Source organism: Nesoenas mayeri, assembly GCF_963082525.1.
Source record: "Nesoenas mayeri genome assembly, chromosome: 8".
NCBI lineage: Eukaryota > Metazoa > Chordata > Aves > Columbiformes > Columbidae > Nesoenas > Nesoenas mayeri.
Window position 1 is genome coordinate 20131433 of NC_137554.1, and position 17968 is coordinate 20149400.

The 17968-nt window shown below is 42.1% G+C and overlaps 1 protein-coding gene across 4 annotated transcripts in view; it reads right to left on the reverse strand.

The window, feature by feature from the left end:
• DNM3 (dynamin 3) overlaps positions 1 to 17968 on the reverse strand; it is a gene marked incomplete at both ends in the record, with an annotated part of 178225 nt that overhangs the window by 5959 nt on the left and 154298 nt on the right. For all 4 annotated transcript variants that reach the window (XM_080348899.1, XM_080348898.1, XM_080348897.1 and 1 more), the window contains 2 exons: positions 12980 to 13216; positions 13821 to 14047. In XM_080348899.1, coding sequence (XP_080205025.1) covers positions 12980 to 13216; positions 13821 to 14047 — 464 coding nt within the window. The remainder of the gene's footprint in view (positions 1 to 12979; positions 13217 to 13820; positions 14048 to 17968) is intronic.

Below are 17968 nucleotides of genomic sequence, written 5' to 3' on the forward strand. Positions count from 1 at the left end.
CTGTCACAACATGAACATGCACATGCGCCCAAACACAACAATCTTATTTCCGTGTACACAGAGGCATGACAGCCCTCAGCATCCACAATGGGCAATGGTTTGCCACATGCATACCATGCCTTAGCCTTCTCACGCATTGGACAGTTCTTCTCTCTGGTCCACAGTCTGGGTATTCTCCAAACACAGTTACCTTCTTGTGCCATGGAAACCATCCGGGGAGATCAGCATTCCTGTTTTCTCCAGGGTCAGTCCCAGCCTGAATTAGAGGCCCAAATCTTAAGCTTTAAATCAATGGCCACTTATGAAACATTAGCTGTGGCTATTGCTTCTGGATTCATTCATTTACCACTAATGTGTTCTTCTATCAACTTCAGTAACTGCTAAGAGAGTCCCTGTTATTTTGGGAAGGCTTATGGGCCTTTATTCCCCTATTTCAAATGGCTGATTCAGCATAGGCTCCTATGTGCTGCGAACTCCTGCATTTCAATTTGGGCTGCATCGTCATCTGGTAAGAGACCGCAGTGCGAGAGTTAGGCAGCAGCAGTACAATCCCCGAGCATGTCCCACCTGCAGGCCGGGCTGAGCGGGGACAGTCCAGGCTGAGACATTCCCCTCCCTCACTGTGTCCAAGGACAACACGCCAACTCTGCTGGAGTTGTGTTCTCTCTGATACGTATGTAATTGCCTTTTACATTTTTGCATGTATTTAGGGTACATGGTTCATACCAGTGCTTTGTGGAGATAACTCCATCAATTAAGTTACAAAGAGTATTTTATTAATGCTCTAATCCACCTGGGCTAAAACACTCATGACTCAGCAAATTCTGTGCAGAATCAGACATGACAATACCTGTTTGGCCTGCAGCACGTGCACCAGCTCAGGCAGTTCTGCCCAGCACTGCTGTGTGCTTTATATATACCAAAGATATACCCAAGACCCTGTTCCTCACAGCCTGCTCCCCCAGCACCCTCCAGCAAGGCTTTGTTGCAGTTATTCTATCTCTGACAGTGATTTTGGTACCTATTTTCTTTAACAGGAAATACTAGTGTTCTTTTATTCCTTAATCCAGCCCAGATCACCATGAGAGCACATGAACTCAGGGTCTGAACAAGGTGGGGAGCTGAGAGCTCTTCAGTTCCCAGCCAGCTTCAGCAGACTTCATTAATGGCCAAGACAAATCGTACAGTCCCCTCTAACACAGTCCTCAACCTGTGAAAGTAGGAACAGTTCCTGTCTCTGAAGAAGATTACAAAAGAAATGTGTCTCATTGTGTTAAAGCTAAATAGAAGATGAAACAAATGTAACAATGTGTTAATCTTCTTTGAACTGGAACATAATATATGAGACAAATTTACACTTGACTAAAAAAGTCTCATTGGCTCGAAGTCCATCTTGTATGACAATATTCTCTTTTGGTGAAGAAATGAGAATCTTAATCCCTAACATGCAATGAATACAAAAGATGCCAACTGAAGCATTCAAGTAAGTCAACAAGCTAAAAAAATAGGCAAAATATAATTTATTCATGGTGTATTTTTCTTACAGAAAAAATGTTACTGTGTTGACTATTGTTTTTTGTGCTGCTCCAATGTAGGTCTTCTGGACCCGTTTCCAAAATTTGTAGCTTCATAAAGAACCACTTCTAAGGCTCTGCATTTCTGCTGGGTTGCATTAAATTATTCCTTTGTTGAAATGCCTCACATTGCATTGTTTAGTGCTTACTGAAAACTTCATATCATGTGTATACAATTTATAAACAACGGAAAAGGCATACAGCTGTCTTCATATCAAATTTAAAAGATACATGCATTTTAATACCAGGCTGAATGCAGCACACTAGATTCAAATAATGTAATTTAGCCAAATTGCTGTTCAGCCCAGCAGGATCAGAAACTGGAGAGCACAGTGGGAGGATTTCCTGGATGTACTCAGTTAGCCAAACCTGAACCAAAATCAGGCCAAAGCCTCTTTTCCTCCTTGAACCAGAGCTGCACTCTGACCATTATATTTTGAGTTTTCATTCAAGCCCAGTCCAGAGCTGAACAGAGAAATCCCTCAGCAATCTCTCCTTTGCACTCCAGAGCCCCACCAGCCTTGTCCTCCCTGCAGCTCTGCCTGACGGGCGGCTCTGCTCAGAGAGGGGACCCCTCAGCCCAAGCTCCACTACCAAATCCCACTACGAGTACCTCCTGGTAGAGATGTTCGTGTTTATCTGGGATGCTCTGCATACAGACACTTCTGTGCATCTTCCCAACAGGTATAGGCAGGGACATACATGAGGAACAGGCAGATCTCTCCTCAGCTCCTCTGCCCCCGTGCTGGTGCTGCCTTGCTCTAATGCTGTTTCATGGGGCTTCCTTCCAGCTCCTTCACCCAGCATGCTGTGATCAGGGGAGTGCGACCTGCACCTGGAAATCAGAGGTGCCTTCCAGAGGAGTGGCAGATGTTTGGGAAAAGGCTGTGCTTGGGAAAAGACTGTTTTCCTGTGTTGGCAATGCAGGAGGAGGATCCCCAGGCAGAGCACAGGGCAGGGATTTAGCTCGGGGACGAGACCTCACCTTCATTAGCCACTGGCACACAGTATCAACCGGCATGAGCCAAAACTCAACTCAAAGTCAGAGGGAAAGGACAAAAGCCCAGGAGCTGCCTGTCACTAGATACCTCTGTCAAGGTGACAAGTCATCAAGTGACCATTTTGACACTGGGAGCAGAATTCATCCTTTTTTTCCCCTCCTAACAGGAATCTTAACCACAAAGTCAGAAGAAGAGGTGTCTTTATGCCCTGGGCGGTGGCTGGGAGGGCAAGTGCTCCCCTGGATGGAGGGGTGCAGGGACCCAGGCACCCAAACCACCACCTTGAGATACCAGAACCAGCAGCATTTGCTGCTTCTTGCAAATGTAGTTCCACCTTCCTCTTTGCTCTAAAGATCTCTGAAAAAACACAGGTGTGAGGGGAGCCTTGCATGATTTCAGCACGATGGCCTTCTGAGCAAAGGTTACATAAATGGGCTCTGCCAGACTCTCCGACTGTGGAGAAAAGCGGAGCAAATGGCAGTAACCCGAAGCAGAGAGCAGCAGAGGGAGCTCCAACCTGCCTGTGGGCAGAAGCAGAGGAAAACCAGACAAAAACAACCTCCCCCAGATCCCTGCTCACACTAGCTGCCATGTCAGTGAGTAAATAAGTGACTAAGCCCAATTAAATGTTTAGTCTGAGCCCAGAAGATGATAGCGGTAGAGACGGCGTGGACTGTGTTTTCCCTGCATTATCGGACCGACTCTGACAGCCTGGGGCTGCGTTCGTGGTGCCGAGCTGTTCCCAGGCCCAAAACAGCAGCTCTCCATTCATAGAAAGCTCCTTCTTATAAAAATGTCACTGCTGCGGTAATTCCAATTTGGTTATTGTCTCCAACATTTCAGCTGGGTTTTCAAGTACTGGGGCCGAGTCCTGCTGCCTGGCCTCTTTTAACAGGCTGCTTGGTCTGTTGTGTGGTGGGTTGTTTTTGTTGTTGTTGTTGTTTTGGTTTGGTTTGAGTTTTAAACATTTTTTTTTGTATTTAAAAAAATGGAAAGGGTGTTTGTAAAAGCTAGTGCTAAAGGGGCAGGGGATCATGTGTCCCCGGGGCTGAGTAAACGAGTCTGCAGAAAGAATCAGTTCTTCTAACTAGCACACATTAAGCAGACACAAAGAATTTACCAATGAAAACTGCGGACTAAGTATGTATTTAATAACTCCCTGATGTTGCTGCACAGACTCCTCCTTTGAAGAGCTCGCTGGGGTTTTGAACGGAGGATAACTCTTACCCTGATGCAAAAACTTTTTAAAAAAGGAAAAGTTTTACATTTATTTTTAACCTAAGCAGCACACCCCATTTTTCCAGTTTTAAAAGAACTCCTAATAGCTTCAGCTAGGCAAATGCAGAGCAAAAGAAACTAAATAAAGCAAGTCTAGACTTAAAATTCGATCAGAAACATATGGCAGCTCTTTAGGCATTTGCCTTTTGAGAAGTGCTATCGCTCCCCACACAGAGTCCACAAAATATGCTTTCGGTAAAGCATGGCTGTAATTACCATGGGAGGCCCCGCTCGAAGAAGATGGCTTTTCTTCTTGGAGCACAGCAAACATACTTCTAAATAAAAGGCTTTCGTTTCCACTTACATTTTACATTCTTACTTGCTTGTGACCACCAGAGAACAGTTGCAGAAGGCATGCACATAACTATACTTTATGATACATCCTATAGATCTGCAATTGTAAACAAAATTCCATTATTTTCTCCCTTTTACTATGATTTTGGTTTCCTTATAATCCAGCCCTCTTGGAGTACCCTGATACATGACATTGTCTTTGCAGAATTTAGTGAGAAAATATTTAAACAAAATCTCTAAGCAGCTTTAAGTCTGACTGCAGGCAAATTTTATTTTAGGTGACAATAGAAATCTGGATGTGAGGCATATAATCAGAGGATAAAAGAGTGACTTATTTCAGGTAAGGGATAAATATAATTTCTCATTTGGGTGATTAGAAACACTAAGTAACTAATTCTTGGGACAGTTATAATGCCTTGACTCATTTTGTTTTTATACGGTTTCTCTGTTTCAGTAAGATCCTGAAAGAGCTGCACAGCCTAGCCTCTACTTCTCCCAGCTCTAATTATCAGCCTGTATATGGTACCTCTCAATTGCCATCAGCCTCTGTTTTTAGAAGAAAATCCAAACCAGAAGTGAAACTACTACAGCCATCATGTTTGAAGAATATGGGCAAGACATGTTTTGCAGGCCTGATTCTACAGTCTACGAATATTAAAACTCCTTCTGGCCTACTGCAGATCTGGTATGGCTGCTGCAGAGTCCCCCAAACATCAACTCAGGAGAAAGGATCTTGAATGGAAGGGGGAAAACCAAGAGCAGGAAAGGCACTTGATACTAGTGACACAGGTCATAAGAAAGAGGAAAAGCAGTAAAAGGATGATGACATTAAGAGGAATAAAGCAGGAACCATGGACAAGAATCAGGCAGAGATGATGATTATGGAAGAAATGAGAAACAGCACTCAGTGATGAAAAGAAAAAGTAGTTAGAGAATAACTGTCTGAGATGGTCCTTTACTCCACTGTGATGGTCCGAGTGAAAATTTCTCAGATTTGTCTCTGCACTGAAAAATGTCCTTTTGCCAGACATGAAATGTCTCCAGTTAGCATACCCACGAGACTGCTAGCAGAGGGCAAGTCGGGCACAGAAGCAGTGAGGAGCACAGCACAGTGTTTGAGGACACACGGCAGTTCCGAAGCAGCTCTCCAGCTGAACACACGTGTGTCAGGCTCCACGAAGGCGCAGAGGCCGTGCTGTGGCTGTACTGCCACATACGTGCACAGCCATGCGTGGAGCTGAACCTCACTATTTCAAATGATCCATCTGCACAATACTCTGTCAGTGGAAGAAGTTTTGTGTTAAGTGTAAGCAAGTTAAAGATTATGCCATTTTATCGGATGCCTACTTCTTTTAAGAGAAAGAAAAAAAAGAGTAAGAGTGAATGGAAAGGCTGTGTCCTTCCAGTAGCCACCACTACACTGTGGCAATGTAAACCTCCAGGAATTCAAATGCTAATACTGTTCCAAAGCATTCGGGTTAGTGAGGTTCCACTGTGTGTGATTTAACTTAATAAAGATACTCCTTTCAGAGGCAGAGAGGTCCAAAATATGATATTCCACTAGATTAATTTATTATTTGCAAATCAAGCCATGTTTTCTGTATGACCATCATACATTCATGTCTATCATACGCACATACAAATACGTGTGTATTCTTATGTGGGTGTTGCATCTTTTAATTGGTCATTTCAGGGAATTAGCGTCTCATGTGGAAAAGTCAGTTTGAATAAACAAAAAAAATAATTAAATGAAGCAATAAAGACTATTATTCTTAACAAACTGTGTGTTCTTGTTTGCCCTTCAGCAGGGAACATGTCAAGTAAGCAAGCATGCAACACATTAGTGGAGGAGTGTCCCAACCCTTCAGAAACCCTAGGTCAGGATGGTCAAGATTATCAACACTGCCCGTGGAAGAAGAGAGAGTTAGGAGTGTTGAGTGACACATTCAGAATGTTGCTCTACCTTCCTGTGTCCACACCAGAAGACGACACAGGATGCCACAGCAGAAGATGACACGAGGGCCACGTAATCAACAGGAGGAAGATCTCATCTTTACATAGTAGCTCAAGTCTTTTGCACTGCTCTGTGTTAGGTGCACTGTTCAGCATAAGTGTGAATCATCTACCCTGTCTTTGAACACCACGTCTACATCTGCCCACTCTGTTCTTCCTTCCTACTCACCTTTAACCTTCCTCTGCCTTTTTGTGTCTATCTTCTTCACTTACCTCGTTGCAAGAAAGGGAGCAAATATCCTGGTTGTCACTTCCAGCTGGAGTTGCACCTCTTCTTGTCCATGATGACAACTAACATGATTATCAGTGTCACTGTTGTTAATGAGACCATTCAGTGCCCTCATTCACTAATGATCCAATGCACCTTGCAGGGGACAGGAGAGTTGCAAGGAGAACCTTTCAGGATGCCTGCAGGTTCAGGAGGTTTAAATCATCACTGCCTTCTCTCTATTTATGTCACACGTTTTCTCTTCTAGCACAGGGAAGGTTAAAAATGCACTGCTGTTGTGCCCACTCCTTCAGACAGGACAAGAAATATCCTGCTTAACACTGTTGCTCTAATCCTGCAGAGCCTTCATGGAAACTGTTACCAAAATACTCTGCTTTTAAAAATTAAATTAAAGATTTAGATACCTATTAAAATAGTTATATTTATAAAAATATTTATATACTATTATATATAATATAGAATATTTATATTTATAAACATTAAATAATTACTGGGGACAAAACACATCTTCAGGTTCCTGTATTTCTGGCAAACAACATTCGCTATTGTTTGATTCTACTTTCCTTTTTCAAGATGAGACACACTGAAAAAAAGCCCCCACTTCCTTCTACTAACAGTATCTTGAGAGAAAAGGCTAAGGAAGGAAAAAAAAAAGCTTTTGCTTAAAATACTTAACAGAATAAATTACTTATTCATTCAGTTCACCAGCTAATACTCCCAAAGCAGGCTTCAGCTGTGTTTGAGGAATGCATTCACAATATCATCTTTATCCCAGAGTCACTTCTTTCAACTCTTTCAGGTTTCTTCCTTTTCTGTCTTCCTCCCTCTTGCATCATTTTTACTTATCCTTCCCCCTCACATGGGACCAGTCTACACTAATCCACATTACTGAACTTTGAAAGTATCTTTAAAAGTCTCAATCAAATGGATCTCTCCTAGTTCACCTCATTTTAAAAACAGTTTTTGTTGAATAAGGCAGGAGCAAGTAGCTCAGGAACAATACTAAAGATGATCAAAACTATCTGATATTCAATAAATAAGAACAAAACTAAATTCCACATAGAACAAGTGACTCCTCAAATACATTTGTTCGTAGCGGATGGCCCATCAGAAAATTCCTAGAGCACTGAAAATACAAAGTGGAGAGCCTGCCTCTGGCTGATGGAAGGAGATGCTGATGAGAGGCAGTGCCTGCAGACCCAGGCTGCAGTGTCTGACATCCCACCAACTTTGTTTTACTTCATCTTCAGGACAGTCATCTGGAGAAGAGGTAGATGAAGGAAGGTGGTGAACAAAATCCTACTGCTAATCTAGAAGAAAGAAGATTGCTGCTGTCAGGGGCAGCAATCAGTGAAGCTCCTGGAGCAGAAGTAGAAACCTTCCTGTATCTCTTGTGGCATTACAATTCATGTAGCTGAAGAATCAGTTCTGTGCAAATGCTGTTCCAAACATCTTGTAAGATAGGTATTACAGAATTATAATGAAACCACTGAAGTGTATTGTGATTTTTTACATGTTTTTAAAACCTGCTGTGACCTGCTTTCTGGCCAACTGACACCAGCCTGCTGCTAAGAAAGATTGCCTAATAATGCATTTTATGGTTTGAAAACTGGAATAAAAACTTTAAATTAAGACAGAAATGCAAGGAGTGGGAGAGAGATTTACAAAGGTGCCAGGGAAGGGATGAGTTGGAAAGAAACCAAGACAAGATGGTGAGAAGGAAAGGAGGGACTACATGAGGGAGACAAATGTACTGGGCAGGAAACCAAGTGAAGGTAGAAGGTGAAAGAGGAAGTAAAAAAGCATGGGCGAGAAGGGGACAGCAAGGGAAGGGCAGAAAAAAAGATTAAACAAAATAGTGATGAAGGAGCCAGTGGACAAGGGGAAAAAGCAGTGCTCCTTTCTAAGAGATAAGGGAAAAGAAATGGAGTCTCCTGCTCAAAGCAGCCAGCAGCAAAAGGAGCATATTACTGGGTGTGCATTACAACAAGAAACGTAAATTAGACTGGTAACAAATTAGACAGGTGTGTTTTTCTCCAGAGCAGAAATCACACAAAGAATAACTGATATTCTCATAAGTTTTGTGATTTTGTGGTCCTTGGACAGGTAGAACATGAAAGATACTGACTACAGAAGAGCAATGTCCCCTCCTGTGATGGGCTCTGGCTTTGCATCACCCATGTATGTCTATTCTTTTGACCACAGACATGAAATGCAGAACTAAATTAGTTTTTCTTTGGCTTTCTTTTTCCCCTTAAATTCAGCAGGATTTTGAAATCTCTCCAGATATCACTCTTGCTTCTCTGCTTGCACAAAACACTCCTAATTACTGATTATACTTTTTGAATACAACCTTCACTGAAGATCCATTCAGAGAGGACAAGTGGATGCTACTGTTGGACAGAGTTGTGCTCTTCTACTTGGTTGTTCAGACAGAGATCATCCAACTGAGCATGCATATGCTTTAAGGTGGGCACTGACTCATCCTAGAAGACTTTGATGTGGTGGCTATTTGATTATTATTTATATTCCATTAAAAATATAGTAGTAAGCTTTTAATGCTGCAAGGTCAAACTTTCAGAAGAGAGGAGATTCCCAGGCTAAGGCAGGAGAACTCTTCTGGTCTAACACGCCTGTGCACTATGACGGATGTTAATCAGAGGATCACGTGCAATTTTTTCAAAGGATACCCTTATGATTCAATACATAGGGTTAGACATGATATTAAATCTTTCCAAAGAACTCTAATCCATACAAATCCATCACAGAAAACTTACTTCATGGTTGATATTTGGCAAAGAGCTGAGTACAGAGCCTGTGGACCAGGAAACATCAGGCAGTGATGCTTTCTGCAGCGCTTCTGGCTTTGTCTGGAATTTTCTAACTGTAATTATTGTCAAGTGTAATTACGTTTTTGGGCCAGGTTGGCAGAAATACGTAATGATGGCTTAGAATGTAGATTAATTACAAACACAGCAGGTCATGTAATTAGCCTCAGTGGCATAACGAAATGTAGCTGCATAGCAGCCTTCACCTCTTCCATGCTGGCTGGCTGTGGGTTGAAGTATTATAAATTGTAGGGAGACAGCTGAAAGAGGTGGTAGGGAGAGCTGTTAGGGGGGACTGTTCATGAACAGCACAACGTGAATTCTCTTCCTGCTGCTTGTCTTACAGGTAAAGACCGTCCTCAGCCCCCAAGGACTGAGCACCAGCATGCCTGAGGGGGAGACACACGTGCTCGAGTTCATTTATGTTCCTGCCTGCTTGAGTGGACAGTCTAGCCCTTCAAGACTTCTGTTTAACCAGGGGCCAGGGTTCCACATCATGCAGGTTCATGTATGTTTTCATGGCAAAGTGAGTAACGATCTCCAGTGCTTTGTTGGGAAAGCCTTCATCAATCCAGAGCAGCATTGCAGAGCAGGACAAAGAGAGAAAAAGGGGAGCACCCTCCCACCCCCACTAACACCATGGGCTCTGCTGCCAGGAGAAAAAGATTTCCAATTCAATTGTTTTCCTTGTGGCAAAGTTGAGATTCCCATTCAGGGCATTTAAAAACCAATAACTCAAAGCATCCACAGTAGAACTAAAATTGGTCAAGATCAGGCTTTCTAAACAGGCAGGCAAACACACATTGTGGTAAGCTGAAGTGCCTGCTTAAAGCCATCTTACCAAAGCGAGCTCACAGCTGCATTTTCTTTCAAAATACTAATGCAGCCTTTTAAGAGAGAGGGGGAATAATCTAAATTCTGGCAGCAGGGAATATTTCACAAATCATATATGCTTTGGCATCAAGCCCTTAAAGCCGGGGGCCTTTACTCACAGGCTTTGCTGGGAGAGATCCACCCACCTCAAGTGGGATTAATTAAAAGAGGCATGTATCATGCAAATAGTTTCTGTTTCCTTACAGAAATATTCAGCGCACATAACCCAAACCAGCTTTAGAATCAGAGTGAAGCAAGGAAGAAAATTATTTTCTGGTCCCCTAACCCTTTTCCTTTCCCTGTACAGTAAGTGAGGAACAGTGAGAAAATGCCAAGAGCTCACATTTTCTGTACAATTCTTTTGGTTAAACGCTGATAAAATCAAGGGGGGGAAAAAAAGGATTGTTTTAAAGTCAGGGCTTGTATCTTGCTATAAGGTGGCGAGGTCTCCAAATCAAATGTGTGCTCAGCTGCTCATTGGAAAAGGACAACTCAAATCTTACCCCTGAAAATGAACTTTTTATCTTAAGAAAGTAAGAAATAGAAAGCTTGTATTTCTTCAGTGACAGTGATGGGGGCTGAACAAAAAGCTCCTCTGGAAAGCCAGATGAACTTTAAAAATACAACTTTTTTTCCTCAGGAAGCTAAACTACTTCCCTAGATATGAGAGAGCCTGACACTTCAAGGAATAGTTGCAGAGAATGGTGGTTGAGCAGTCAGAGCACAGAGCCCCAGTTCAAAAATAAGTCACAGAGAAAGCTCAGATTTCCACAAGAACTCTTCCTCAAAACTATTTTTTCCCTTTTAATATCTCAGACCCATTTTCTGAGTCAATTTCCTATGATCCTGCGAAGGCCGTTATTAAAACCAGACCAAGTGTAGCAGAAATTCCGTAGCTCAAAAGAAAGGTTTAATAGGCACAGGAGCCGGCCACACTGTCCCCCTCAGGTGATTTCCCCTGCAGGCCCTGCCCTGGGATTTCCTCTCTTGGAGTTTAGTCAGCAGGAGAAACCTGAAGTTTAAGCAAAACAGCAAACCCTTCCTTCATTCTTTAGCAGTTGAGATTTTTTTATGTCTGAGGCTTTCACATCTCTAAAAAAGACATCTAGGATCCAGTCCAGAAGATGTGTATTGCAGATATTTTTCCACAAAAATGTCAAGCAGTCCTACATTCAATTATGTATCCAGCTACAGCATTTTAAAAACACTGACCTCTTTTATCAGCCACCGCTTTGCATGCCTCCACTGGCAGCCACAAATTGAGCTGTTTGCAGGCTGCTTACCCCAGTGTCTTTTGTGTGTTAGAAAATTCCTCTCTGGTTTCCATCCCACCTATCACTTCAGCGTCAAAAAGATTATCATCAGACGCGCTCTTGGCAAGGCACCTCAGGAAAGCAATGGTCATGCACAATCACAGCCAGGCAGGACAGAGAGACATGCTCATGTGCAAGGGGAGGTGAGAGACGCCAGGGAGCTATGGTTCTCTCCAGCAGTACAACTGACAAAACACCGGACCTAATTTCTTTATCTAGTGTGTGATTTATCCTCTGATGGCACAGGGGAAACACTGGGGCTGGTGCCCTCCAGCTCAGCTCCAGGCTCTCCCAGCCAGGGGATGCTGCTGCGACTCTGCCCTCCCAGCGCAAAGTCCAGTACCCAGAAAGGAAACTGCAGGTTTCTCCCCAGGGGTCCTACTGTGGACGATGGGATATCCAACAAGTGCATTTCATGGATGGGCACTGATGCAACAGCACCCTTTCCATAGCAAATATATCAAAGGAATGAAGTATTTTTATATACCTCATTTATTTATTCTTCACATTATAAAGAGCGATTATGTTAGAAACTGAGCCTCAAATTTAAGTTACTCACAACTACAACAGATCTCACCTATGTAAAAAAAAATATTTTCTTAAAAGGTTCTCTTCTCAGTTACCATTTCTAAAACTGAAAGTTTGGACAGTTTTTGAATCTATTTAACTGGCATTTTCTGGTAAACTGGGACTAATTTTAATATAACAGTTTATTTATTAAAAATGGAGAAACCCCTTTGTTCCAACATTGCTTAATCTGCTTATGTCTCCCACATAACTTAGGAAGTTACCAAAGCCCTTGGATTCATAGGCTTTGGATCACTCACACATGAGTGATGACGTGTATTATGTCATTGTGAAAATATTAAGGACATTTTAGTCATATAGAAAAAAAGCAGTTTATGCCACAAAAAATTATAAAATATGCACAGCTACCTTAAGTAGTACCGATAAATAAAAAGGCCTGGGAAGGAAAAGAAACGACAGAGTCATGAAAATACTGTTCCTTAACAAATTGTTTTCTACCATATGACCTACGCTGTTAGACAACTGTGGACTCTTTTCAACTGGCTGTTAATTACTTGCCTTGTGGAATAAAAATCAGACTCCTATCAGTTTGTTCCACTGGTTCTATGAGGATTGTTCTTGTTCTCTCCCAGAAGAGCCGTTACTTCCTCTGGTGAGGACTCAGAATGGCAGAAGTGAGGAGGGAGTCGTACCCCTGCCCCTCTTTGGGTGGAGGGGTAGATGACCTCTCTGTGAACTCCTACGTGGGTACAACACAACCAGAACAGGAGTTCTTAATGTAAAATCATCCGGTGTCTTCAAATTGACTGATTGGATTTTTTTTTGTTTTCTTTCATGAAAAAAACTTTCTATAATTTCAAAAAGTCATATTTGTGTTGAGAACTGGTTCCTCAAAATGCCTTTTGACTCTCTGCAGGGAATGCCCAATTTTGCTTTGTTACAAGACTTATTCAGCACCGGTGCTCAACTTTCTGACACAGTGCAGAATCTGTCTGTTATGCTAGAGGGAGAGAACCATGCCCATCACTAGGAAGATTAAACGTCTTACCTTGGGACGCTGGGAGGAGCCCGGCTCGGCCGAGAGGGAACCTGGGGAGGTCCTCCAAGGGCTTCACCAGTACTCGGAAATGGAGGCAGTGGTCCTGGACGGAACGGGACCGGGGGAGCCCCTGACTGGGGGCCTGGAGATGGGATTGCAGGAGCTGGTCCTCGGCCAGATAAAGGTCTGGTTGGGGGATTGTTTAATGTGGGCCTCCTCTGAGTTGAGGGACTTGGAGGAGGTGATCTAGTGAAATATCAAGAGATTTAAGAAGCTCAGTAAGGTGGGGTTTGGGGTTTTGGTTTGCTTTTATTTTATTATTTTTTAATTTTTAAATAGAAATTAAACCCTTTGTTATGCCTATGATAATTGCATTTTCTTGGCATTTTCCTCTGTTGTCAGTGTGAGAGCATCACATATATTTAAATCACCTTTCCCACAGACAGCATGCCTTACAATAGCCAGAAATAAACATACAAGCAAAGAAGTAAATGTAACAGATTTTAATGGAGTTCTACAAGTGTTCTGTTAAGTGGATTTCCTATGACACAGAGCCTGAGATGCTGAATTATTATAACAGCTTGCAAGAAGAGGCCATGTGGCTGCTATCTGAAGCATCGGACAAGCTATAATTCCACTGGATAGTCTTCTACAAGGCAAATATCCTCTCTGGTGTTCATGTACATGTCCATAAAATATTTATATGTGGGAAAACATTCAGATTTCCCTCACAAATGTCAAAGACCTGGAGGAGCATCTTCCCAAAGAGACACATAGGGAGGGGGCTGCTGATGCTGACAATGTCTGCCTGTCCTCAGTTTCATTGCAAAACAGATATAGGGATCCTTACCTGCGGGCCTGCTGAAGCCAAGAGTCATCCACAGGAGGGGGTGCAGGGGTTGAGACAGTGCTAGTGCTAATATCTCCAATGATTGCCAGGGCTTCCTTTAGAGCTTGGTACATACGGAGCATTTCATCTCGCCTCTGTGCCTGTTCAGCCGACTCCTCCATTAGAGTGTTTTGGTCCTCAGAAGAATACAAGTGAGCCAGGAGCTCTGCATTGATAAATTCTTTTACCTATTTCATCACACCAAAAAAAAAAAAAAAAGGAAGAAAAGAAAAAAAAAAACAAAGTAATTAAAAAAAAAGAGACACAATACAATACTGAACAAATACAGTGTGAGATCCATAGAACCAGGAAACAGACTTATCTCAATTTAATCTGTTTCTCTTTCTACCTTACATCAATTCTACTGGTCAGATCAAGGACTAAAAAATGCTGAACTTGGATTGAGCAGATGGTGCAGCAGCCTGAGGTGAAGCTGTGGCCCAAGGAGGGGCTGGCACGTGCAGCTGGGCAGAGCATCTGGAAAAAGGATGGACTGGACATCCTAGCAGCAGCCTGCACACTGATGGGCTTAATGCAATTATGAAGCCACATTCTGAGACAACGATTCACATGTGAGGATGAGATGGTTTTGTGCAGTCACTTCAGAATGCACTGTGGCCTTTTTTTGTGTCTGTCTTTGAAACGCTGGACATGGTTGGAGTTAACAGTGGTCTGTGTCTCTAAGGTGACACCTATGGTCTACAATTCATTTCAAACAGGCTTCCCAACAGCTCCCAGGAGTCAGCTGCCATCTGATCCAGTTCTAAAGGGTTGAGGCTTAAATGGCAGCCATTAGCAACACCATCAGATACTAAATTCCCCCAGGAATGAGAATTTTCAGGCTTTATGGGATCTCTGTCAATTATTTTCTTAGCAACAATTTATCCTACTGTAGACAGCATCTTTCATCTCCATCAACTTTGTCCAATTCTAAATATCCCATTCACACACTTTCAAACTGAAGGGAAAAGTCTCCAAGTAATCTAATTCACTATATTGACTTCCTGCTATGCCTGCCCTGGTTATAGAAACCTGGACCACATTAGGAGAGATAAAAAGCTAAAGGTACTCTGATTAAATAAGACTGTGGTAAAGAGACCAACTGCTGACCTATTAAATCCTTTCATTTGAGACTTACTTTGCTTTTCTGATCTATTTCTCATCTGGCTTTTTGCTCTATTAATGTTTTTGTTTGAGCTGGAGATGCTAACAATTCTGATTAAATAAACCTGAGCTCAGTTTGCTCATGGGTTTGTGCTAGTTCAGCTATATTAAGTCCTGACAGCTAGACTAAGGCAAAGTTTGTGCTCAGACAGGGTCAGTGAGAGCAGCCGAACTGCATGGATGCAGGACCCTTCATGGTCACCCAGCAATGAAAAGAAGGCCAGGACGGAATTGACAGAGGAACAAACTATACTGCTTGGGCTTGGCTGTCATTTCCCATTCACGTATGACAGGAGAGGCACAAATTCTTAGCAAAGCCTGCAAAAATTTTCCATGAGTCTCATGCTGTTTTCCAGTAGATGGTACTGATCAAGAGCCAGAGTACACTACTTTTCTTGCGATTGCCAAAAGCTCCACATTAAAAACAGATATCATAGTTAAACAGCATCACATTCTGCTCGATGAAATGAGCATTTTAATGGCATCACTTCAAAAAAAGAGGAAGAAGAAGTCCTTAAATTAGATTAAGGACAGAGCTGATTGTAAAAGCATTGTTAAACCGCAAATATCTGTTTGAAAAAATCAGCCTGTGACAATTATAATGAGAGATCCCTGTCTGCCACCAGCAGGAGACTCAAGTAACTCCCTCAACTCCTCTGGAAGGGGAAGACTGCTGTGGTAAGGACAGTGCCTGGATCAAGCTCCTTCCTTCTGCACTGTACTAGACAGAGGAAGATCTTCCACAATAGCCACTTTCTCCAGCTTGGAAAAGGAAGGAAAAGTGACACTTACTCATGCCTTTGCTCCTTCTAGAAAACAGACTCACAGGAATGGTTTAAAACATTTTCCTTCACAGACATCAGACCTGTGGTCAAAGCCAAACCATAGCAAACGTCCAAAAGCTCAGTGTCGCAAAGCCTGCCCTGTCACTCCAAAGCAAAGTAAGGTGGGCTCCCAACTTCATTCAGACTACAACAGACATCACTGCCTCAAACACAAACACAATCCATTCCTTAAGTTTTGTATTAACAAGCACTTAGGAGTTTTTCTACTCAGCTGAGATTAATATCAGCACTGCTTATGGAGTGTACACTGCCCAGTGTAAGACCACCCCTCTTGTATAATCTGCAATACCTAGGCACCATGAAACATAAATTCTGAAATGTGTGTTTTGTTTGTGCGTGTTTGATTTGCTAATGGTAACTCAATGCAGTTCTGTGTGGTAAATGCATTTTCTTTTAAGGTAATCAACCTCCACCCTAAGGGAAAAATAAGGGATGCATTTGGAATGCAACAATCTAGGCTTAGGCCCAGCATCTAATTATTTTCTGTACACTGAGTTAGAATCTGATACTTGCCTTGAATTACAAGTGTTCATTTATAGGTCCACAAAGCAGAAAGGAAGTTCTAAGAGGACTTGAGAGGTTACAATTGTCATGGAAACAAACTCCTTGGGATCAATTTGTTTCCAGAGTTTTGGAGGCGACATGATGGGGCAGCAGAAAGTACAGAACATGCTCATCAAGGGGGAGGATGGGTGTTTTCTCTTAACTCCTGATGGATGGGTTGGATTTCTGAAGACTCCAAGGAACACATACACTACTTAGCAGGACTCGCTCTCCATCACAGCTCTGCTGCTTCCCAGATTGTTACACGACCTCTTGACACGGCTCAGCAGTTTTAACTCAAGCATTTCTTTCTCTTTTGATTAGCACTGATTTTTAAAAATTTCTATTTTTATCTGTTGTTTTTAATACGGTATTTTACTGCCTATGCTGCACAGAAACAAGTGCATTAATGTTTCTAGTCTCACTCTTCACAGTCCTTTAAAATGTTTTGATTCTTTGCCACAAATTTAAATTCTAGCATTGAGGTGTGGGTCTTAGCTCATTCTAACAAGCCCAAACACTGCTATGGACTATGAGGTCAATTGAAAGGTAGACAATACTTTAAGTATGATGTTTCTGTGTGCCATGGTCAGCCAGCATGGCAGACTTTACCAACATAACAGCCGATGAGACTGAAAGTACAAAATCTTGAAGTATTCTACTTTTGAGTAAAGCACCCACTTCAGAGACCCTTAAACTATTCCATATGAGGAGGTGAGTGGCAGAAAATGTAATATAAACTTTCAAAAGGAACCACACACCGAACTCTGCAGTTTATGAAATGAGACCTAAACTCCAGCCCTTTCAAAAGGCACTGAAGTTGTGCTAAGTTGAAGGAGCAAGTTGCTAGCTGTGATCTGGAAAGAGCAGAGGGAACATGCTCACCCTATAAATTCGAGAGCATGGCTGATTTCAGAAGAAAAAAAAAAAGGCAGTTCCATTGTTCCCGTGCTCTTTTGTAAAAACTCACCCATTATTAGAGCATTATTTGGAGCCTGACACCCCTAAACCTAAAGAAGTTAATGGAATATCTCTCACCTCATGCAAAAATTCTGCTTATATTATATGTACCAGGAAATCTCATTTAAATTTCCTGTCCAAGCACTTAACTCTTAAGTGCAACACAAATTCCACAGGACTAATGAAATCCATCAGACTAAGGCTAGAGGTGGCTCTGTGTCAAAAGTAAATGGTGCTTTCTAAACAGATTTGCCTTATAGCATATTGTATTTTAAAAAGCAATGGATGACCTCACAGAAAAGGTTCTACCTGTAACTAACAGAACTGTGCTCTCCGTTATTAATATATACGGCAGCAGTGGCACTAATACTCAGCTTAATTTTCAACAAGGTCCATTCCAAACTCTGCCAGAAAGCAGAGGCTGAGATACTAGTGTGGTGGAAAAACACTGATATCTCAAAGCCATTTATTTAACCAAATAATCTTCACATCTAAGAAAGACACACACAATAAATCAACCAACCACATCTGCTTATCTAAACAACAGTGTCCCAGGCTTCTAGATTTATTCCTTGAAAATGGTAACTTGAAAGTATA